At 53.2% G+C, this 24,166-nt stretch overlaps 1 protein-coding gene across 1 annotated transcript in view; it reads right to left on the bottom strand.

The window, feature by feature from the left end:
* The window catches only part of Lamc3 (laminin subunit gamma 3), a 56,723-nt gene that overhangs the window by 10,395 nt on the left and 22,162 nt on the right, over nucleotides 1-24,166 (bottom strand). Inside the window, 17 exon segments of the mRNA XM_050155364.1 lie at nucleotides 938-1,040; nucleotides 2,543-2,692; nucleotides 4,095-4,242; nucleotides 6,326-6,460; nucleotides 7,887-7,963; nucleotides 8,317-8,522; nucleotides 9,416-9,557; nucleotides 10,851-11,029; nucleotides 11,696-11,838; nucleotides 12,571-12,724; nucleotides 13,553-13,798; nucleotides 15,749-15,937; nucleotides 18,096-18,320; nucleotides 19,323-19,441; nucleotides 19,578-19,770; nucleotides 21,038-21,142; nucleotides 22,134-22,270. Coding sequence (XP_050011321.1) covers nucleotides 938-1,040; nucleotides 2,543-2,692; nucleotides 4,095-4,242; nucleotides 6,326-6,460; nucleotides 7,887-7,963; nucleotides 8,317-8,522; nucleotides 9,416-9,557; nucleotides 10,851-11,029; nucleotides 11,696-11,838; nucleotides 12,571-12,724; nucleotides 13,553-13,798; nucleotides 15,749-15,937; nucleotides 18,096-18,320; nucleotides 19,323-19,441; nucleotides 19,578-19,770; nucleotides 21,038-21,142; nucleotides 22,134-22,270 — 2,651 coding nt within the window.

Raw genomic sequence — 24,166 nt, 5'->3', positions numbered from 1 at the left:
TGTGACAGGGTTTCTCCGTGTAGCCCTGGCTATCCTGGACCTGTTCTGTAGACTAGGCTGGCCTTGAACTCAGAAAACCGCCTGTCTCTGCCTCCCAAGTGCTGGAATTAAAGGACTGCGCCACCATGCTGGGTATAACTTCATTTTTCTTTAAGTTCCATAAGAGTTTGGGCCTTCAACAAAGCCGAGCCACCCTAAACTGAAACACTATAGCACATAGTTTTGTTTTGTCTGGGGCATTTTGATACAGTGTTTCATTCAATAGCTTAAACTGCTTTAGAATTTACTATGGTAGCCCCAGGGCCCTCACACTTGAGGCACTCCTCCCAGCTCTGTTTATCCAGCGCTGGGAGGACAGGTGTGATCCACCGTCCAGCAAGTGTGGGAGGGGTTGCTTTTTTTTTTTTTTAACAATGTCTCATGTATCATGAGTTTGAAACTCACTATGTAGCCAAGAGTGAATTTGAACTCCTAATCCTCGCAAGTGTAGAGATTACAGGTGTGCACCACCTCAACAGGCTTATTTGGGGCTGGGGGTCTAACACGGGGCCTTCTGCAATTCAGCAAGCACCCTGCCAACTGAGCAAAATAGGTTTTGCTTTTACCTCTACTGAAGATGGGACTTGGAACCTTGCATACTTTAGACAGCTCGCTCCCCTTGAGCCACACCCCTGCCAGTAACAACAGATTCTCTTCCCCCAGATCCTGAGGAACTCTGGGCTTGGTCTGATAATGCTGGGAGCTAACTAGAGTGGCCACAGGGGCCAGAATCCAGTAGTGGCACGTGTGACAGGAGAGACAGACGGCATGGAAGTCCTGAGAGGCAGAGGGCTGGTCCACCCGATGCTGCTGTTCCCTGCAGCCAGGCACCCCTGGCTGAGCTAAACTGGCTGTCAGGTCCTTGTATAGAACCCAGGGCTCAACAGGACACACATACCCTCGAGGTCAGCTAGCAGAGTCTCGGCTCCTATGACAGTCAGTGTGGCAGCTTGGACAGCTGAGGAAGCCTGCGTCAGGGCAGCTGTGGTCTTGTTGCGTAGCTGCAAAGAGGAGAAAAAGCAGGGGCTGCCTGGAGACCTGTCAAGGGCCCCCAGATGGACAGGGTCCCAAACCTCAAACGACAATGACTGGAGATCATCCTGATTCTAGGATCCCTGATCTGATTAGATGGATGCCAAACCCCACATCAATCCCAAGAAGACCCCATCTTCAGAAGCCTGGAGAATGATGGGAAAACTAGAGCCAAAGACAACCACATGCTTCAGTCCCTAATGTGATGTCAGCCCGTAGCTATTAAACAGTTTCTCCTCACAGAATAGCCATCACTTCCCCATGGCCATCAGATGAGACGACCTGGTAAAGAATTCAGGATCGATTGTGCAAGAGAAGACACTAAGAATGTAAGAGTCACAGGAAGCTGACTTCAGGGCCTGGCATGAACTTTGAATTCTTGAACTCACAGCAGCCATGCATATCTGTACAAGATCTGCATATAGTTAGGGCCCTCAACATCAGTTTTCTGTTATGGGGGCAGTGTCACAGGGTTCAGCTCCTCCCTGTGGACTTAATTTATGATTAATAGAGGAAGGAGACATTTTCTTCAATAGTGTAGACCCTGCTTGTGGTACTCAGCTCCCAGAAGGGCTGTGGAGGCTGCCTCCCTTCCTGGCTTCCTCACCCTAGATGGGAGTGGAGGTCAGGTCAGAGGACACTATGTGGGGGTCCTCAACACAGCAAGGCTCAAACGGGTATGTGCCAGGCCCTGGGTCCAACCCTCGGGTACATCATTTCTCCTCAAAGGTATTTCCTTGTCTCCTGGACTTGTAGGGAAGCTGAGGGGCCTCTGGGGAAGCCATGACTGTCATTGTGGGGATTCTGAGTCAGGCCAGTAGGATAGAATCCTGGCCGGTGTCATGTTGCTCTCCTGAGTTTGGCACCTGCCCTGTGGCTGGCTAAACATTAACATCAAACGGCCCTGTGGGAAGGGTATGAGAGATTTGGGTGCTGTCCCTAGAACCTTCCTATAAGCCTGAAATTATCTCCCAAGAAAATTGCTCTAGCACAGTTATTTTTGAATGAGTCTTGTATATGTTAGCAAGCTGGTCCTAGTTAAACCGCCATTCTAGAACCCTATGATCTAGTACTATCTCTCGGGGCTGAACACCAGGCTATGTGACTTAACACTGAGTCCCACGGGCTGCTCAGAGTGGGCGCCTCTGAACATGGGGTATCTAAGGGCAGAGGGGAGGAAGAGACACAAGAGCCATCCAGTTGTGACTGACACTGAGGGGGTAAATGGATATGGCTTCTACCATCCACCTGTCTGCCTGTTTGTCCATCCCCTCTCCCTCCACCCCTTCACTCTCCTCAGCAAGCAGCCTTTCCTCCTGTGGTTTGGAGCCTTTAAAACTCTCAGGCATTTTGAGGGAGGCAGCAGAGACTTGCAAGTGCTATTTTCCATCTTTTGACCCCCACCCCACCCCACCTCAGGTTCCCTTGGGGGAAGCCCCTCCCTCTTCCAGGTCCCAGATTCAAAATTGACCTGCAGGAAGGGCTCCATCTTCTTTAGGGCTGCCCCAGCCTCCACCTGCAGGGCTCCTTCAGCCTGGATGGCCTGGCGCTCCCTCTGAGCCAACTTCTGTTCCAAGGCCTTCACCTTCCAGTCCAGACGCATGGCTTGGGAGTTCTGAGGCTGCAGGGAGATTGTGGGTTCAGGTAGGGTTGAGAACCAGATCTTCTGTTCAGGGAAAAGTGTCCTGCTGTGCTGAGGTCAAGTCTGTACCCAGCTGTGCTGAGGGGCTAGCCTGTGCTGAGGGCCAGCCTGTACCCAGCAGTGCTGAGTTCTAGCCTGTGCCCAGCAGTGTTGAGTCCTAGCCTGTGTCCAGCTGTGCTGAGGGCCAGCCTGTGCCCTGCTGTGCTGAGGGCCAGCCTGTGCTCATCTGCACTGAGGGCCAGCCTGTGCCTTGCTGTGCTGAGAGTCAACCTGTGCCCTGCTGTGCTGATGGCCAACCTGTGCTCAGCTGTGCTGAGGACCAGCCTGTACCCAGCTGTGTTGAGGGGCCAGTCTGTGCCCTGCTGTGCTGAGGGCCAGCCTGTGACTACTAACCAGAACTGGTGCTTTAACCCTGGCCCCAGAGTACTTCCTGCTGTCCCAGGCACCTGAGATACCCCAGGGGCAGGGCAGTGGCAGAACAAAGGGGGTTGCAGAGAAGTCAGGCTGGAGAACCTGTCACTGGAGCCTCAGACCCCAGCCCTACCAATTTCTAGCTGTGTAGCCCTGGGACACTGCAGCTAATTGTTCTGACCCTCGGGTAGGACTGCCTTCTTCCTCGCAAGGTGAGCTTCCCTCCTCAAGCCCACAGTTCTTCCTCCACCTGAACCTTGACCAAGTGCTTCAGAGTGCAGGGTGTTCCATCTGTTAGAGAGGCAGAGGTGTGTGTGATCCCAAGCCCCCGGCAGTATCCAGGTCATCCAGGTTGCTGCACCCGAGAAGAGCAGGGGAAGCCATGAGGCAGTAGCCACAGGCAGCCTGTGTCCCAACTGCGTTTGGATAGTTTCCTGTGTTTGATTTCCTTGGTGTTGGGGGTGGAACCCAGGACCTTGAGCATGCTGGGCACACATTCTCCCCTCGAGCTGCGTGATGAGCTGGCTTAGTGCCCTGTTAAAGCTGGGTTTCTGAGGCTGGAGATCTCAGGATTACCTGACAGACAAGCTGGGCAGGGTGTGGAGACATGAGTGTTGAATGAAGGGCTGACTGGATGCCCTCCAGCTCCCACCTCCAAAACTAAGCTAATGGAACTTGAGTCCACAGGACAGAGGGTCCCTGGTGGCTGAGACTCGTGGAAGGAAATCCTTGGCCAAGGTCACTGCTGGTGCGGGAACTGGGAAGTGTATCTTCCCCACCCCTCTGATGTCCTTGTTCACCTCACAGTAACCAGCCTTGGTGTGGAAGATTGGCTGAGCCCTGCCTGTCTGAGTAGGCCACTTCCCAATTAACAAGAATCCTTGACCACCTCTGCATGACTCCCTGGCTTCTCCATGATCTAGTACCTTCACTGCCACCCCACAAGGAGCTCCAGGGAAGTTGAACTGACCATTCTTCCAGTGGTGACCAGCAAGCCCAGATGTAGGGAAGAATCACCAATGACTTGCTTCACAGTGGTCAGTGCCCTCTCAGCTTTGGGCAACACATCTGCCACAGCTGTGCCCAGGGCAGTCTGGGCTGCCTGTACCTCCTGGTACCTGGAATGAAAGAGGTCAAGTTGTTAGGATGAGCCACAGAACAGGGTTTAGGACACCCCTCTCTATCTCTATCAGAACCGCTGGCTGGAGCTGTTAACCTGCAAAGCCCTCTCCTACCTCCTGACAGCCTCAACCCTATGCAGGTCAGGACCTAGCAGTTGGCCTGGGAAAATGACTGTGATCTACAGTTTTCAGGGTGTGTGTTTGTGATTGTGTGTGTGTGTGTGATTGTGTGTGTATGTTTGCCTGCCTGTGAATGCAGATGTTTAGGGAACCGACAAGTTAGCTGGGGTCTTCTGCTTTCAGGGTGTGTGTGTATATGTGTGTGATTTTGTGTGTGTGATTGTGTGTGTGTGTTTGCCTGCATGTGAGTGCCGATGTTCAGGGAACCGACAAGTTAGCTGGGATCTTCCGCTTTCAGGGTGTGTGTGTGTTTGCCTGCCTGTGAGTGCCGATGTTCAGAGAGGTGATAAGTATCGGATCCCCTGGAGCTGGAGTTCCAGGTAGTTGTAAGGCACCTAATGTGGGTGCTGGAAATTGAACTTAGCTTCTCTACAAGAGCAGTAAGTTCTCTTAATAGCTGAGCCATCTCTTCAATCTCTGAAGCTTTCAAGTGAACAAACTCATTACCTCCTTATTCAGTCTGGGCATGCCATGCTGCCCAGGCTCCAGTTTCCAGTGCACCCAAGGATGACACGTTCTGCAGACCCTTGGAGCCTCTTGAAAGGCTGCAGGGACTCTACCTGGGATGGAAGGACTGCGGCCTAAGCTGCTATCTTGATTGCCCATGCCCTGCCGCCGACCTTTACATATGCTCCTGTTTGGATGTGAAATGACCCCTAGAAGCTCATATGTTTGAACACTTAGTCCCCATTTGGAGGCACTGGGAAATTTGCAAAACCTCTAGTAAACGGAGCCTTGCTAGAGGAAGTGGGTCCCTCTGGGGAGGGCCTTGAGGTTTTATAGCCTGACTACCCTCCTGTTCATTCTTTGCCTCTTAACTATAGGTGCAATGTGACCAGGCTACCTCCTGTTCCTGCCCCATGCCTTCCTTTCATGCAGCCATGTTGTAACTGGCCCAAGAGAGATGAAGATGTTCTGAGTCTCTCATGTCCCTCACTTCGTTATCAGATTACTGCAACTGCGGACCCCAAGAGTTAGAATTCCCTAGGGAGTCCAGTGCTTGGAGAGGAGAAAGCCTACGGACCAAACCATCCAGAAGGGAAAGCCTACAGTCTGAACCATGCAGAGGGGAAAACCTACAATCTGAACCAGCCTGAGGGGAAAGCTCTTTTCCCCCAGAAGATCATAGGAAAAGGAACCAGAAGAACGACGGGTCTCCCATGGACAGGGCCACACCTTGACCAGGACTGCTTAGACATTAGCCTCCCCTCAGGACCCAAAGGGGCACTAACTAGTTCCCCTAGATATCTTTGCCTCTCCTTCCAATGCACCCACATTGATAAAGCTCCTTTTTCTGCTTTTCATTATTACTGTGGCCTCTTCATTGGCTTATCAAGGATGTGTGACTGAACTTGGCTTCTTGGGGCACAGGCTGTAACCCCAAGCCCAAGAACATTGTCTCCCTCACCATGGAGGAAGAACTCCCGTGAACTGTGAGCAGAATAAACCTGTCCACCTTTAAATCGCTTTGTATAATTAATACTGTGTGTTACTCTCCACTGATAAATGGTGAGGCCTCTAGCTGAGCGACCACTCCATAGCAGCCAGCTCTGGAGGTGGACCACGTGACGTCACCCTGCCTAGCTCAAGGCTGAACAGAGATGCCTAGATGTCTGGCCCCCAGAGGCAGGGAAGGAAGCTGGTGGCAGGGAGCAGCAACAAGAGAGTCAGGGGGCCACTCTGCAGCTGACGGGATGCCCTCAGGGAATGTTGTGGGGCAGAGATTAGCTACCTTGTCCACCCCTTCTGCCACAGCCCCATTCCTACAAGAGTGCTGTCCCAACACTCCCTGAAGGGCTCAGGCTCAGAGGAGCTGCTTCTGGAGGCACTGACCTCTGCCTGGTTCTGTGGCTTCTGGAAGCTAAGCCCAAGGTTCTCCACACAGCTGTGGAGGCCTTACCTGTCCTCCAGTTCCCGCCGGGCTGCCAAGGCCTCCTTCCCTCTCAGCAGATCCCACAGCTGCTCACGGCTGGTGTTGGAGGCAAGCAGAGCCCTCTGTGCAGTGGCTTCGATCTTGGTGGCTGTGTCCTGGTGGCTGTGTGAATTGACATGACAATCACTAAGAGCACACACAGAGGCTGTGTCCAGATTCCTGCAGGACAGACTCCTTTCTGCCCACCTGCCACTGCGGCATCAGCAGGGACTCTCTGTTTTCCTGCTCCTCTCATAGATCCGTCACACCTGTGCTCCTAGCCCAAGGCCTTTTACCACACGGCCTACGGACATCACAAAAGAGAGTGGACAAGCTGGCCTGGGATGGAACTTAAACTCTATCGCTCTCCAGCTGTGTCTATGAATGAGGGAGTCAGTTGATTCTCTGCATCTGTCTTCTCGTCTCCAAAGTGACTTTGGTTCCTCGAGCTGAAGAGGAAAACTGGGCTGGAGAGATGGCTCAGCAGTTAAGAGCACTTTCTGTTCATGCACAGCTCAGAGTTTATCAGTTCACACCTACCTGAGCCTCCAGGTCCACACAGTCCTGTACTTCTAACTGTGGTTAGAATCCCATGGGTGGATTTACTGTTTATTTTTAATATTTATTATTTGCCTGTTCTTAAGTTGTAAGTATGCATGCGAGTCTGTGTACATGTGAGTCTGTGTACATGTGTGTCTGTGTGCATGTGAGTCTGTGTGCATGAGTCTGTGTGCATGTGTGTCTGTGTGCAGTGTGTCTGTGTGCAGTGTGTCTGTGTGAATGTGTGTCTGTGTGCATGTGTATCTGTGTGCATGTGTGTCTGTGTGCATGTGAGTCTGTGTGCATGTGAGTCTGTGTGCATGTGAGTCTTGTGCATGTGAGTCTGTGTGCATGTGTGTCTGTGTGCAGTGTGTCTGTGCATGTGAGTCTGTGTGTAGTGTGTATGCATGTGTGTCTGTGTGCACGTGAGTCTGTGTGCATGTGTATCTGTGTGCATGTGAGTGCAGGTACCCTTGGAGGCAGAAGAGAGGGTGTCAGATCCCCTGGAGCCAGAGTTACAGGAGGTTGTGAGTTACTCATTGTGGTGCTAGGAACTGAACTCAGGTCCTCTAGAAGAGCAATACATGCTCTTAACCATTGAGCCATCACTCCAGCCCAAAAATAAATTTAAAAAAAAAAGAGGAAAATGTTCTGGGCATGGTGGTGAACACCTTTAACCCCAGCACTCAGGAGGCAGGCAAATCTCCAAGTTCAAGGCCAGATTGGTCTTCCCAGGCCCATGTGAATTGCATCTCAATAAACTTGTGAATTTTTTTTAAAGCCACCAGATGCTGAGATGTATTCCACTGAGCAAGCGTTTCCCCATCACATCTGCACCTCCATCTCCACTCCACCAAACCCCTTCCCATACTGGTAATATTTACTCCCCACTGAGCGGCTCTTGGGCTCCTAGAGACCAACCCTGACTCTGGAGCCTGTCCAAGAAGGCCTGGCCCCCATGTCATCAGTATGGGCACAGTTCCCAACATCCTGGAGCCCCAGGGCTCACCTCCTGGCAAGGATGTGGGCCTCTGATGCCAGATGGCTCCAATTGGCGGGTGGGCTGGATCCTTCCTGAAGATTCACCTTAAAGAACAGAGGAAGAAACTGAGGCTCATCTTGGAAGGTCAAGGGTCACAGCTGGCTAACTGACTGGGTAGAATAGGATGGTGTCTATAACTTTATAAAATGCACAAAGCTAACCATGGCTGCACACGCCTGCCATTATGCATTTGCTGTCTACTCCAAATACATTTGACTTTTGCAAACAGTGCCTTTCTCTCTCAGTAGATGAGACCCAGTGTGATGGGATCTGCAAGTGACACCAAGCATCCTTTAAGGCATACACCACACCATGGGCAAATGGTTAAGGGGAGGACTAGGGTAAAGATTCCTACATAGGCTTCAGGGGAAGCAGGGTTCAGGGGAGACCATGGTACCAGAAAAGGAAGAGCTGAGGCTGCACGCAGGACCCCCTCCTCTGAGGACCGCAATGTGTCCCCCAGCTCCGTCAGCTGGGCGCAGGTCTTCTGAGCTCCAGGCTGGTCACAGCGGACGCTTCCTCTCAGCACCTGCAACTGCTTCCACGTGGCCTTCATGGCACCTTCCAGGTCCACCATCTGCTCCAGGAAGGCTTCCCTGGCCTCTGTGGGGAGCCAGTGAATCAGTGATCGTCGCTGATTGAGATTCTGCACGAAAGTCGCCTCACTAGGCTTTCGTCTGAGACATCCACCTGCCTGAGCACAGCTGGGCACCCCGTGCCGCTCTGCCCCTGCCTCCAGTACTCCAAAGGAGAAAGTTGCCCATTTGACAGCTGCCAAGGCTGAGGCCCAGAGAAGGCTAGCCAATCAGTCACACACAGAGACTTGGAAGCAGGCCCTGAGAAACCACAGTGAGTAGCTCCAGAATCTGGGCTGGCAGTGGACCCCCAACTCAATTAAGGGCTGTGACTCTTCCCTGAGGTTCACACAGCGCCAACTGACTGCTCCCTCGCTTGACAGCTGCAGGAGACTTGCCTCACCTTTAGCCAGAGGCTGAAGCACAGCTATTTGCAAACACAGCTGTACAAAGGGACCAACCCAGTCTCAGCGTTCTGGAAGTTTCCTGTGCCCCAAGGCCACATTCCACCTGGTTTAATGACAGGTCTGCTTTTCTTAGTTGCTAATCATTTTTGCCACTTGCCAAACACAGCCTGGAGACGGGGCAGTGAGCAAATAGGCCAAAAGCCAAAACCCCGGAGGACTCTACTGGTTCAGCACCTGGAACAGCGCCCCAGGCGAGGGTGTGGTTAAATGGTTAAAATGAATGAACCCAGACCTGGTTTGCCTTGAGTTTATGATCAGTGCAGGGTAGGAGGAGGGGGACCCAGACCCATGAGGCAGGGGACTGAGACCCATATCAATATCCTCACAGGATGTGCTAGAGACATGGGAGAATAGGCCTATGGGGTGTCATGACTATCCTAAAAACTCCCGAAATGTCCAGCCAGCCCGGGGTTCCATCAGCACCCTCACTTCCCATTCTCCCCTTCCCCTGTACCTTGAAGTAGGTGGTGACCTTGGTAGACATCCCCCCGAGGCGCTTCTCCCTGAAGAACGTCTAGTGGTCCCCAGGGGTTGCCACAGTCAGACCCCTGCAGCCACCCCTCCATCAGCATCAGCCTGGCCTTCAGCTTGGCTGCCTGCCAGGACAAATGGGAAGAAAAACTGTGCAAGGCTGGGATCTCTAGGTTCTGGGAGTTGTCCCTGGCTTCTGCCTAGTTCACCCCTTCCATGGTTTCTCCCCTTCCAATCCTGCCTGTGTCTCAGAGCTAAGGACTCGCTAGCCCCTAGGGCTTGCCTTGTCTGCCCAGCTCACCAGCTATTTCCCTTCTCAGCCTAGCTCCTGCTGCCACCCTGACAGCCACACCCCTGTGCTACTGAAGGAGGGACAGAAGGCAAGAAAAGGAGCTTCGTGAAGGTTGGTGTGTAAGCTCCAGCGTGTATATGTGCGTGTATGTGCACATATGCATGTATGTTTGCCTGGGGGGGGGTGCAAGTGTTGAGGTCAGCGGTCAACCTTGGAAGTTGTTTCTGTTTAGTTACCACCCTCTTTGCTATATTTTGTTTGTTTGTTTTGTATTTTTGGTTGTTTTGGTTTGGGATTTCGTTTTTCGAGGCAGGATTTCTCTGTATAACAGCTCTCCTGAAATTCACTTTGTAAACCAGGCTGGCATCGAACTCACAGAGATCTGCCTGCCTCTTGCCTCCTGAGTGCTGGGATTAAAGGTGTGCGCCATGACCGCCCAGCCTTTATCCCTTTCTCAATGACAAATGGATTGAGACCTCGTCTGGAAGAAAAACTGTTGCAGGCAGCAGGAAGCCATGTGGTAGCTTGATTTACCCAGTGGTGCAGAATGCACGCTGTCCTGCAGAACTGGAAATGGCTTTGCTTACAGGCCCGGCCTGCTTGCTCTCTGAGCTCGTAGCTAGAGCTCAGGACACGCCACTTTCTCCCTTAGCACTGTACCTTTTCAGAGCCCCACCGGGCCCAGGAGGTTAGAAAATTGGAACTAGCTATTCTGGAGTAGAATATGAACACTTATAACGATGCCCTCTGCCTGGGATCTCTCAGGCTCCATCTCCTGACTTTGGTTTCACACACTTCCCTGCTTGAAATGCTGTCTGTGTTGCTCCTGGGGTGTCCTGTCATCTTACCCCTACTGAGCTATACAGGTATGAGACCTTGGCCCTGGGAGGCTAGGAAGGGAGGTGACAAGAGCCACCTCTGGCTCGTCCAGGACAGGAGGACCAGGTGAAGGTCAGGGGAATTGGAATGAGGAGGCTGGGGGAACTCAGGAGAAGGTGGCCAGTGGGAATAAAAGGCTCGAGGTCTGTGAATGAGCAGGCAGCTTCTGGTCCACAGCATGGAGTTGGTGCTCCTTGGAGGTGTGAAATGATCCTGAAAGAGGGGGCGTCTAAGCATAGCAATTCACCTCCTCCTTCACCAGACCGTAGCAGGTGGGACACTCCTGGCACCCTGTGTCACCATCCACGAGGAAGAAATTGTCCTGGCAGCGGTCACACTTGTAGCCCATGAAGCCGGGCCTGCACACACAGGTGCTGTTCTCGTGGCACTGAGGTGAAGCAGCGCCCAGCGGGGAACACCTACAGTCTGGGGGACAGAAGCGCTCAGACTCATCTCCCACCTCCGACCCCGAATCCTCAAACCCGACCTGAAAATTCCCACAACCCCCGTGTGTCCTCAAATGCAGACTCCAGAGCTCCACGCCACAGACTTGTTAGAAGGTTAGAAGGCTAGAGCCGGCAACCTAGCCTTAAGGCTTACTTATTGCAATGTTTTCAGAGCCCCAGAACTGCCAATGTACTAGCTGTACAGTGAGGAAACAGTGGCTCACATGTGACATGGTGTCTGATGACACACAAGAGTTCAGTGGTCACAGACGTGACTTACAACACCAACTTCCTCACACTCATACACTCCATGTTCTTTTTTTTTTAATTGTTTGTTTGTTTATTTATTTATTATGTATACAATATCCTGTCTGCGTGTATGCCTGCAGGCCAGAAGAGGGCACCAGATCTCATTACAGATGGTTGTGGTTGCTGGGAATTGAACTCAGGACCTTTGGAAGAACAGGCAATGCTCTTAACCACTGAGCCATCTCTCCAGCCCACACTTCATGGTCTTAAGGCCAGGCTCAGGCAACCAGCCAGCAGCTACCCATCATTTCCCCCACCATCCCTGCTTCTTGTGGTCATCTCCAGCAGGAGACCTCAGCCCTCCCTCCCACGGCCCAGCGGGATGCTGCTTGCTCACCTCGGCAGCCCTTGATGGAGAAGCCAAAGAAACCCAGCTGGCATCTGTCACAGGATTGGCCTGTGACTCCGGGTCGGCAGGGGCACTGGCCAGTCTTGGGGTGACACTTGTTTTCCAAGGATCCGAGCGGGTGGCAGTTACAGCTGCAACGAGAAGCAAGTATGAAGGTTGGTGCTGCCACCCTTTAACCCAGCCTCTGACGGTTGCCTGTGTCCAGGGGAGCACACACCACTGGCACGAGTCTGGAAAGTCACGGGTCTGGAAAGTCACTGTGAAACCCACACTAAGAGCGCCAAGGAGCCACACAAGGACAGTCACCACTTCTCCAGCCTCCCCAGAGTCTTCCTTTGAGGCTGACACATTGTCTCAGGAGCTGTGGTCAAAAGGCCACCCAGTGGTCCCTGTCACTGAGACAGAGAATCTGACCAAACCAGCCATCTGCCCACCTGCCCAGCCCTTGGGCTGTTCTTGACCTGCCTCCAGGGCTGGCAGAACCAGGAATCTGATACCCAGAGATTGAGTTTTCATGCCCTTTGTTGGAGGGCACTGTGGATGTGGAAAAGAACCTGGGACAACACACTCCAGACCAGGCTCTTCCCTGAGGCTCCATGGTGCCCTCTTCCCTGAGCCAAAACACCCAAGGAACTCACAGCCCCATCCCTACCTCTGAGAACCCCTCCCAGGGCACTCACAGCCTCACCCCTACCCCTGACAGCTCCTCCCAAGGCACTCACAGCCTCACCCCCTACCTCTGAGAGCCCCTCCCAGGGCACTCACAGCCTCACCCCTACCTCTGGCAGTCCCTCCCAGGGCACTCTCAATCTCACCCCTACCTCTGGCAACCCCTCCCAGGGCACTCACAGTCTCACCCCTACCTCTGGCAGCCCCTTCCAGACTTGAGATTGTAGAAGCCAGGGCTGCAGCGGCTGCAGTCCCTCCCCGTAACGTGAGGCAGGCAGGCACACTGGCCGGTCACTGGGTTGCAGGTTATCTTCTCACTGACTGAGCCCCTCAGGTCACAGCTGCATGCTAGGTTTCAAAAAAGGATGTTGGAATCATTTGCTTAAACTTTAGGGGTACAGGCAGAAGCCAAGAAGCCAAGGGAGCCCCAGAAATGATGGTCACACAGGCCAGGTTCCTGAGACCTTCCTGGAAAAGGCTTGAGGGATAAGCTTGGGTCTCAGCCTATTTGCCAGGTCCTTGGTGAGCCAGCCCAGAAGAGTAGGGGTGTAGACCGCTCTTCCCCAAGTCTGTCTCAAGCCTGCAGGCTGGAGAGAGGGCCAGCGATGTGGTTGCCGAACACAGGCAGAGCCTGGCAGCCCCATCTGGAGCCAGGCACTTCTGCTCTCCCGGGAACCGTAGTGCGGTTTCCTTCCAGAATGGGGTTTCCTAGAGGGACCCCTACAGCCACAGTGAGGTGTGGCCGGCGCCATGTGAAAGGGCTCTGAGGACACGGATAGGGGGAAAGCCGAGTTGCTCCTATGCAGGACTTCCAGGAGCCCGATTCAAATGCAGGCTGTGACCCTCTGACACGCATGAGGCAGAGGGCAACCCAGGCAGGGAGAGGGGGGCACATGAGATGAGGCATGGTCTCCCCATCCCTGCATCAGCCTTATGTGCTAAGGGCGGATGCGAGACGGTGCTGAATGAGCAGAACGGGGGGGTGGGGTGGGAAGACACTGTAGGATCAGAGCTTATGAGGCACCAGCACTGAAGAGGCCTTGGGGAAAGAACAAACCCTGATGTTCTAGAGAACAGAGAAGGTAGCTCTCTCAGCATCCTGTGTGGGTCCTGAATGAGGGCTGAGGACAGTGGCTCCCGTGCCTTACCCCATGGGTCTGGGAAGTGGGTACTCACGTGCACACTTGTCCTCAGGCCTGGTGGCCAAGGCGCTCCCTTAGAAACCATCCTGACAGTGCTCGCAGTGGGCGCCTGTGGTGTTGTACAAGCAGTGCAAGCAGTGGCCAGAACGAGGATCACAGTTGCCTACAGCATTGAGATCCACATTCCCGCTGCACTGGCACTGGCGACAGGGCTGGGGGGCTCCAGAGAGTCCCAGAGGATCCCCAAAAAAGCCATCTTCGCAGCTCTCACAGCGCCGTCCTGTGTGTGGAAGGGGCAGGTTTGGAGCTCTGGCTCACAGGGTGCAGTAAATCTGTCATTTTTCTGGGAAGCTGAGTAGGGTCTATGACTCAAGCTGGCCTGCAGCCAGGTCCCAGAGCACCACCCCCTGGTGTGGCCCCGGGCAAGCCACGGTGCTCATTGCCTAGTGAGGACAACTCTCTAGACGCCCCAAAGCCCTGCTGCGAGGCCTCCAAGTGGTTATCTGTGCAAAGCACTCGACGCTAAGCGCTCAGCAGCAGCAGGTACCAGTGTGTCCACCTTTATCCTTCCCCCTCACCAGCAGCTTCCGCAGCGTCAGGAGGATGTCGGTCAGGCTCAGTTCAGATGACCAGACAAGCTGCATGCTACTCTCTCCCAAGGAAGGCCCCGGGAGGTGATGCGGAATGGGAGGCCTGATCTGTAAGTCACTCTAGGCACTGCCGGGATGGTTCCTTCTGGCGGCAGCAGCTGCTCCCTGATGTGCCCCCTCAGGGATGTCCCGCCCACCATGCCAGCCTCTCGCTCTCACTGTCAGAGCTTCATTCACTTCTGAAGGCTCTGGGAGCCACACGGGGTCAGACATGGGGAGAGGGTAGAGACACAGGGCAAGCGTGATGCCCGTGGGGTACAGAGTCTAATCGTGGGACTCTCCCACACACACCAGGCTCGGTGTTCCCTGAGAGTCCATCCAGCCAACCTTGGGGCGACTGCAGGACAGGAAGCTGCTTTCCGAAGAAACTCCCGCAAGCAGAACACTCCACAAGGCCACTCAGGCAGACACCAGTCCCACACAAAGCCAGATGCCAAGTGACACAGAAGGACAACACACGCTTCTGCTTAGACAAGACCCCAAAGAGTCAAATTCAGAGACATAGTCAAATAGTGGGGAGGAGGGGGGACAGAGGCCATCAAACAACAGCTCAGCGGGCACAGAGCTCACAGGACTGCACAGTGGCAGGGGACAGCATACGATGCCAGGGCCCCTGAGGCCAATGAATCACGTGCTTAAAATGATGGCCAAGGAGGACAGTTTTACGATATAGGTTTTATTATGATAAAAAATTAATGATGTAATATACCAATAGCCATTTAATTGTCCACTTTAAGTGGGTGACTTTGTGGGGCTTATAGACATTTCAAGTGCCGTTAAATGCACCTCTGGGAGTAGCATCAGCTCTGCGGCAGGAGCATGGGAAGGTGTGGGAAGGCTCTGTGTCCCTTATGTTACCCACAGACTTTCCAAAAACTAACGCTGAAAATCCGTGTATGTGTACACGTGTCTGCAAGTATATGTGTGTGAACAGGTGCCTGTGTGTGTATACCTGTGCCTGTGTGCATGTGTGTGTACACGTGCCTGTATGTTTGTGTGTGTATACATATGTGTGTGCATGAAGACCAGAAGTAGATGTTGGGGATCATCCTCAATCAATCTTTCTTTTTTTCTGTTTTGAGACAAGGTTTCTCTGTGTAGCTTTGGAGCCTGTCCTGGAACTCGCTCTGAGGACCAGACCGGCCTTGAACTCACAGCCTGCCTCTGCTTCCCCAGTGCTTAGAGTATAGACATGTGCCACAGCTCTCGGCCTTTTTCTACAATGGGTTCTGAGTCTGAGTAGGGCCACCTGGCTTGTTCAGCAAGCACTTTATGAGCTGAGCCTTCCTTTGACATATGAGAGGTTTGCCTTGAGGTTTCCCATCTTCCCAGTGAGGATCCCGGGTCCCCTGGCTTCATCCTAAGCCATGAATCGAGCTTTAAGGCCATTATAAGGGTCTTTCAAGGGTCAGTCCTGTACGGCCAAGGCCCAGGTAGGTCTGCACTGTTCCCAGAGCTTGCCACACCTAAGGTCAGGCTCTTCCCCCCATCACACCCAAACCCAGACTGCTCAGCTAGAGCTGGGGCAGGATTGGAGCATCGGGTTCGATCTCCCTGGGGAATAGACATAGGCCACTCACCTTTCTGGCCAGGGGGGCAGTGTGTGCACACCACCTCCCCACTCTCTGGGATGGCTGTGCAGGCTGATCGGCCGGGGCACGGACAGGGCTGGCAGTCATCAGCATGGCCCAAGAAGGCGTTGCCGTAGAAACCTGGCATGCAGCGCTCACAGGAAGGACCCTCGGTATGGTGGCCACACAGGCAGATCCCTACAGAGCAAGACAAATACCTGTCCATCACCTTGGCCCAGAATTCCCCAGAGCAGTGGTTCTCAACCTTCCTAAGGCCGCGGCCCTTTGATACAGTTGCTCTCATTGTGTTGACCCCAGCCATAGGTTGTTTTTGTTGCTTCTTCATAAATGTAATTTTGTATTTTTTCATAAATGTAATTTTGTTACTGTTATGAATCGTAATGTAAATTTTTTTTTTTGAGATTGAACTTTGCCAAAGGGGTTGTGACCCACACGTTGAGAATCACTGGCCTGGACAACAGTGAGTATCCTGGTGGAGGAGCCATGGGGCACATCCTGGAAGACTAGTAAGAACCGGAGGCAGCAGGGTCTGGCGATGAAGGGTCCAGGTGGACCAGACTGCCATGTCCACCTTGCCTTCGTGAGCTGGGAAAACCATCTAACCCATCCCTTGGTGAGTGGGAGGTGCAGCTCTGCCACCTATTGGCCATGTGGCCACCCTGCACCTCAGATCCCTGTCTTAGAGGATGGAAAGGCCACACAACAGGTATGTCTGTAGGAGACAAGGACGGAGTACTAGAGACAGGAAGGAAGCTGGGGTACGTTTCCACTACTTGTCTGTATCTCAGAGTAGTGGAAGGGACTTCATCTCTGCCCTTGTGTCCTCTTCATCCTGAAGGAGCCACCTAAGGAGGCCCTGGCCCAGGCTTCCAGCCTCGCGGGGCTCACTCTGAGCAGTGACCATGAGTACACACCGATTGTAAGTATGACCAATCTGTTCTGCCTGCTGGTGCCTGGACGGGACATCACAGACCCTTCTCCATCCAGCAGCCCCTGGTGTCTGCTCAGTGCCTGGGATCTTAGAGGGGACTGGCCATGGGAACAGAAAGAAAGGCAAGACTGCCCCCTACAGGAAGCAACCAGCAGTGTCTGGCCAGGTTTGGAAGGAAAAAGAAAGGGATCTTCATTCCCTGGATAAGCAGCTCAGGGGAGGGCTCCTGCCTCAGTTCTACACCCTCAGGCTTCTTTCTCCGACCTATTTTACAAATGAAGGCTTGCTGATACGGAATGGAAAGTTGCAGCGGAGTCAAGGGCTCAGTGGGGGTGAAAAATTAGTTCCCGTTCTATCTCATGAGAAGATTCTGTTTCCTCGACAGCAGCTGCAGGGAGCATTGAGTGGGAAAGGATTAGGAGGCCTCATCTAGGCTCGACTTGTGATGTCTGCCAGGAGCAGGATGGGTAGATGATGCTCTGTGTTTCAAGAGTGACAGAGACCCCATCTGCTCCGTGGGGACAGCAGGGTGAAAGGCCTGTGGTACAGAGGTGGAGAAGCCTGTGTCTGTGCCCTAACAGCCCCTGGTCACGTGACCCCCGGTGAGGCTTCTGCTCCTCTCCAGGTGTGGGGAATAGCTCTACTGAATGACCCTCTCACCTCGGGGTTGGTGGGAGGTGTGTCTCTACCACCTACCTACCGGTCATGAGGTCCCTGTATTGGAGAATGGGACAGTAATGGAGAACGTACCACTCCGATGTCTGCAGGAGTCAAAGATGTAGTGCCGACCCCAGGGAGGGAGGGAATGGCTTCCCATATCTGCCTCACCCAGGAAAAGACTCCTCAGGTCACCTGGTCAGCTACCCCTGAGCTTTGGTGCAAAGCAGGGCTGTTTTTTGAAGTCTGGGCAATTCCCGACTCACTGACCTTCATGTGGCCTTGTCTGCACAGCCTGGGCTGTGTGCACACTATTATCATCTGAACTGTAAGGATGGGGTGTCCAGGGAGTGACTTTCCCAAGGTCACAGTCAAAACGAAGGGGATGGTAGGCTTGTGGCTCGGGGTTGACACCCAAGAGTTGTTGTCACCTGCATGACCCTCTGAAGATCTGTGCTGATAATCCCTCTGCCTTTCCTCAGAACCTGCCAAGTAGTAAGGCCCCAAGGAGCCCCTCCCAGGCCTGCCCATGGGCTGTAGACAGACACCTGCATGGAGGCTGACGGCAGGCCTCTGCAGATGGTTGAAGTCTCTGGCACTCGTGTTCCGTTCAGGAGAAGCCCAGGTAGCATGGTAAGGACAGACCAGAGCCTATGTCCCCCGAGAGCCACCTGCGACGGCCAGGCCTCATCACACTGTGCTGGACATACAGCCGAGGGGGCCTTGGGACGGGATTCCGGGACTCACCTGTGCTGGGATCACAGGTGCCATGCTGGTTGCAGGTGCAGGGGATGCAGCTGGTGTAGGGACCCCCACGAGGTGTCGCTCTTTTGTATCCCAGGGCACAGAATTCACAGAACTGCCCTGTGTATCCTTGGGGACACTAGCAAGACTCCACCCAAGAGGCTGCTGGGGCAAGCCCTTGCTGGGCCCGGGCCGAGGTGAGCTGGACTTCACAGAGGGTTACTGCTCCTGTAGAATGGGAAGAGAAGGGGAGGCCTCCATGCACGTCTCCCTAGCACCTGAGAGACAGGCCCACGCATATGAAGGTGGCCTGTGAGTCAGCTGTTAATTTTGTTTGTTTTTTGAGACACGGTCTTGCGGTGCAGCCGTCTTTAGACTGCCATCCTCTTGCCCGACCCTCTAAAGTTCTGGGATCGCAGGCATGGCTATTACGCCAGGTTTTAAGTGTAGCTTTAAAAATGACAGGCAAAAGAATCAAGAGCAACGGGAGCAGATGAGTTTAGACCCAGTGCCCAGTGCTAGAATGCGTAAGGCTAGCATTGCTAGATCTTGATTAATCCAGCTGGGTGGGGCAGAGAGAGCCCAGACTACAAGATGTATATGCTTGGGGCCAGCAAGATGGCTCAGCAGGTTAAGAACCCAAGTTACTAAACCTGAGGACGCATGTTCAATTCGCAGGATCCCACAAGCTGTCCTCTGCCCCTCACGCATGTGGTACACACATAAATGTGTGCCCATAAATATACATATATACAAGTCAATAAATATTGTCGGGCATGGTGGTAAATTTAATCCTCAGAGTTTCAAAGCTAACCTGATCTGCCTAATAAGTTCCAGATCAGAGAGGTCTACATAGTGAGACTCCTGCAATCCTGGCACTTGGGAGTCAGAGGGAAGAAGATGAAGAGGTCAAGACCAGTGAGACCCTGTCTTAAAAACAGTTGGGTGAGCTAAGTCTCCAAGTTTGCAATGCCATTATTTCCCAGCAGGGGGGACAGTGCCCACAAAAAGATGCTATGGCAGGATGGGGTGGCGCTGGATTCTGTCAAGGACCTTCCTCCCCCAGGCCTCCTGGTTCCCCACAGTCCAGCAACTGCCTCTATCCTCAGATGCACTTCTGCCTGTGTAAATGTCCCGATTTCTCCGTCTCGGAATCCATGCTGTGAGAACCTCCACAAGTAATGCAGGGCCAGGACCCGAGTTTTTAGGGGTGATTGCCATCATACTGACCAGAATGGCCCCGGTCTTGGCCCCTGGTCCAGATGCTCAGGGCAGTCAGATTGGCAAGCAGCTGCTGGAAGTGGAAGGCAGGCAGAGGGATGTTTGCCTCCTCAGAGGTCTCCTGCAGGCTGGAAGAAGCAGGAAGTCAGTGGGACAGCCTGATGTACGGACAGTTAGTGCCAAGAGCCTCCAGTGTGCCTAGCCCTCGGAGATCACCCTGCCTCCCCATGCCACTCCCGTGTCTCAGGACAGGGAGACACTTACAGGAACCGGAGCTGAACCTGTCCTGGCTGCCTGGAGTCCTGAGGCCTGGGTGAACTGGAGGGCCTCAGAGCCAGAGCCAAGCCCGCCCCCTCCAGTCTCAGGTGCACAGCGGTTGGGGAGCCCCCAGGTGGTACTTGGAGGGTCAGTATGACTGGCTGTCCATAGCTGAGTCTCTGGTCTCCCAGGAACTTCTCTAAAGGCAAGAAGGAAAGGCTTTGATAGCGCCACATGCTTGATTCTAGCGTCTATATCGACCGCAACGATAATCATCCAAACTGTGTGTGCCGTGGTGGGTGGAAAAATCCGAGGTCAGCGCTTGGAGACAGCGCAGACACAAAAGTGAGAGGACCAGAGTCTGGATTCCCAGAACCCATGTAACTGTTGCGTGAACATGGTGGCCACTGTAATTCCAGCCTTAGTGAGTGGAGATAGGACATCTCCAGAACAAAGCAGGCCTGCCTGAGACTAGTCATATCAGCAACCTCTGGGCTTGATTGAGAAACTTGCCTCAGTGGACAAGGTGAAGAGGGGTGGAGGATGGTCCCTGACATCAACTTCTGGCCTCCTCATGCACTTGCACCTGTACACACAACTGTGCCCACTCACATGCATTACACACCCACACACACATGCCATGCACACACACATGCTCGCTCTCTCTCCCTCTCTCTCTCTCTCTCTCTCTCTCTCTCTCTCTCTCTCTCACACACACACATACACACACACACACACACACACACACGATATTTCGGTGAGCTCACATATGCTGTGGTTTGATTGAAGAATCACAGTACCCAAAGGTGTCCCCAACCCTAAACCCTGAGAGATGGGTCTTCACAGAGGGGATTTGGCCAGGCAAAAAAGGATTAAGGCTGTAAACAGAGTTGGGGGGTGTTAGTCCTACAGGGGAGGTCTGTAGGATTAGCCCCTGGAGGGCGGTCAGCTGTGAATGTAAGCCGCTGCTCTGAAGGTCGGGGAGGGTATAAGTGCTGCAAGGGAGCCATGGTCTCAGCTCTGGGGCTGCCTGAAGGAACACAGCCTGTGACACCGAGAGAATAAGCGTGTGTGTTCTCAGCCATGGAGACCACGGTCACTTGGCAGCCCCTGTTGTGGCAGGTACTCCTAAACACGCACTGAAATTGAACCACTCTCGTAAGCTGTTTAGAAGTGAAAATTTAGTCGGGCTGCACTGTTGGGATAGTGGTCTCTGGGAGATGGCTAGGATGACGCAAAGTGGCTGGGGTGGGGTCCCCATGGTTGATCTGGGTAGGGGACTTCATAGGAACAGGAACAAGGTGCCGTGTGCCGCCTTAGGATCCTGTCTACAGGAATGCCACAAGACGTACAGGAACCGAGCTTAAGTTAACCTGTCTTTTAGACTTCATCCACTCTAAGGTACTGTATATTATGAGCAGCTCGCAGAAACCTGGGTGGTGAGATCAGTAGGGACCGCTACCTACCTGGTGCTGAGAGTCCCTCCTCTCCTTGCAGGAGGATCCCATTCCGGTTCCATTGCAGAGGACGCTCTGATGACCCCGTGCTTCTGGCCTGCCAACCGTCAGCTCCTAAACACCAAAGACAGACTATTTGCCCCAACCGCGAGACCCCAAAGGCTAGTCTCCAGTGACAAGTCCCGCAGGGCTCTAAAGTGGGAGGGGGTTTGAAGTCAGTCTGGGTTAGATGAGACCCTGTCTCAGAGAGGAATGGGGAAGACCACTCTCTGAAGACTAGGCTGGGCCGGAGGTAGGGCAGAGATTCCACATCCTGGAAGAACTTAGCACGTTCTCAGCAAGAATTCTGCCAACTCAACCACATCCCAAGTCCTCTCATGCTATCTTAGGGTTCTGAGACTATAGAGACTATGCACTATGCTAGATTCTGGCCAGCCACTGCCACGAGCTGTCCTGCTTTCTGTGTGGTGTCCAGCAGAGGGCGCACTGCCCCTTTTCTGGAGGCCCAAAGACCAGTCTCCAGATTGTACTCTCAGGAGTCCGGGAATGGTCCGAGGAGCATGGCTGGGCACACTAGCTCTGATGGATTGCAGGGCTTGGAGTTCCACACCTCCCTTGCTCCAAACACACAACCATGGCTGCCAGAACCAATCTCAGGCAGGCCTGGATCTAGTCTGTAACATGGGAATGAGAACACCTGCCTACAGCAATCCTGAGATTTCCTGGAACATGGAGCTCAGCAGGGCCTGGCATACAGCAGGTGCTTAATACATGGAGGCCAAGACCCTAAGCTGGAACTCAGATATGCTAAGGGAGACTAACTTTCCTGGGGGTGAATGGAGGCTGTCCACAGGACTCAGGGTGCCTGTGGACACACCCCGTTTTCCAGTACCACCCTGAGGATAGAGCCTTGGAGGTTGGGGAAGGAGCTGAGGGGCAGCAGGCATGTCCTGGAAGACACCTTTCACACTACCAGCCTAGGCTCTGTGGCCTAGGGCATAGGATCCTTGGTGGAAGGGCTGTCCCCATCCTAGCTTCCAAAGGGAGAACCCCTGCCAGGGGAGGAACACCCCCGCCCCCAAGGCAGCTTCTGTGCACTGCTCACCATGGCGGAAGTCTGAGAGGATGTGGTGTGCCTGGAAACCGGCAGCGGGGGCACACACCTTGGAGTGGCCATAGCAGAAGCAGCTGCTGCAGCCTGCCGGGTTGTGGGGCTGCAGGTTAAATGTTCCAGGGCGGCATCTGTAAGAGAGGCGGGGTCACATCTCTGAGCCAGGATGCAATAGGACTGGGATCCAACCAGACTGTTCGGAATCCTGGGGAAATTTAAGAGAACATTTCAATTTTTATTATCCTTTTAGGATCACCAGAATTACAAAGACAGGACAGACAGTCCCGTGCCTGCTGGGTCAGTGTCTCTGCTGCTGATACAAAGCCTCGAAGCCAAGAGATCAGCATCACCCGACGTTAACCCCAGGCTGTGTCAGGGTTTCTTTCCTTTCTCACTAACACTCCCCTGCTCCAGGACCTGACACTGCATTTAGCCATGCCCTTGTCGCCTCTGATTTGCTAACATCTCCTCTTCCTCGCCTGTTATCTTGACACTTTCGTTTCTGTGGGGTGTTTGTTCGTTTGCTTGAGACAGGGTCTCACTAGGCAGCTCTGCTTGCCCTGGAACCTGCTAGGTAGACTAGGGCTAGCACTAAATGGGCCAACAGACTTTGGGTTTTGTTGTTGTTGTTTGTTTGTTGTTTTTTAAGAAATTTTAACCAGGTGGTGGTGGCACACACCTTTAATCCCAGCACTCAGGAGGCAGAGGCAGGCGGATCTTTGTGAGTTTGGGGCCAGCTTGGTCTACAAGAGCTAGTTCTAGGACAGGCTTCAGAGCTACAGAGAAACTCTGTCTTGAAAATCAAAAAGAAAAAAAAATGAAAAGAAAAGAAATTCTAATTGAGTGTCTTGTTTGCAGGCATGTCCGTGTACTGTGTCTATGTGCATGTTTGGTGCCTGTGGAGCCCAAAAGAGGGTGTTGAATCCTCTGGAACTGGAGTTTCAGATGGCTGAGAGCCACCATGTAGGTGCTCTGAGAAAGCAGCCAGTGCTCTTAACTGCGGAGCCATCCTTCCAGCCCCCTTGGGTTTTGAAATAGGGTCTTATTTTATACTCTGGTCTGGCCTTGTGCTCTTGATGGTCCTCCTGTCTCAGCCTCCGGTCATCATCTCCCGGCTACCGTCTGCCCACCAGGTTTCTTGTCTAAACAGTTGCTGCAGATTAGTCTTTTTTTTTTTTTTGGTTTTTCGAGACAGGGTTTCTCTGTGGCTTTGGAGCCTGACCTGGAACTAGCTCTGTAGACCAGGCTGGTCTCGAACTCACAGAGATCCACCTGCCTCTGCCTCCCGAGTGCTGGGATTAAAGGCGTGCGCCACCATTGCCCGGCTCAGATTAGTCTTTAGAAGTGGGGTACACACCAGTAACCCCAGCACTCAGGAGGTGAAGGCAAGGAGGGGTTCAAGGTCATTTTCAGCTACACAGCAAGTTCAAGGCTAGCCTGGCCTCCTGAGACACTGTCTCAAAAAAAAAAAAAAACAATTGAGGGTGGAGAGAAGCATGACAGTTAATCCCAGCACCCAGGAGGCAGGCAGAGGCAGGCAGAGCTCTAACAGTGTGGGGCCAGCCGGGGCTGCTCAGTGAGAACCTGTCTAATAGTGTGGGGCCAGCCTGGGCTGCTCAGTGAGAACCTGTCTAATAGTGTGGGGCCAGCCTGGGCTGCTCAGTGAGAACCTGTCTCAAAAGCAAAACACAAAACCCCACAAAACAATTAAAAAAAAAACCTTCCAGGAAGGAAAACATCAAAGAACTTGCTTGCAATCGGCTTGAAGCCACCATTGTAATTAGTAACTATTTCCAGAGCTGAATCTCGAGGCTATGCAAATGCCTGTTTCCATTAATGCCAGCATTCATGGCTGCTGTTGGCAGGGCAGTCACTGGGGTGTGCCACTTCTAAGCTGATTCCCACTCCACCCTCTCCGTCATCTACAATTCTGAAGGAAGATTTGCCCACTGTCATCGGTTTATTTAGCCAATCATGGACTGGCATTAAAGATATCTGCCCCATTCTTAGGCTCATAATGCAATCGC

The sequence above is a fragment of the Alexandromys fortis genome, unplaced genomic scaffold (assembly GCF_014885135.2).
Source record: "Alexandromys fortis isolate MF-2015 unplaced genomic scaffold, M_Fortis_MF-2015_v1.1 scaffold_72, whole genome shotgun sequence".
In the NCBI taxonomy this organism is placed as follows: Eukaryota; Metazoa; Chordata; class Mammalia; order Rodentia; family Cricetidae; genus Alexandromys; species Alexandromys fortis.
This window is presented reverse-complemented; position numbering and strand designations above follow the sequence as displayed.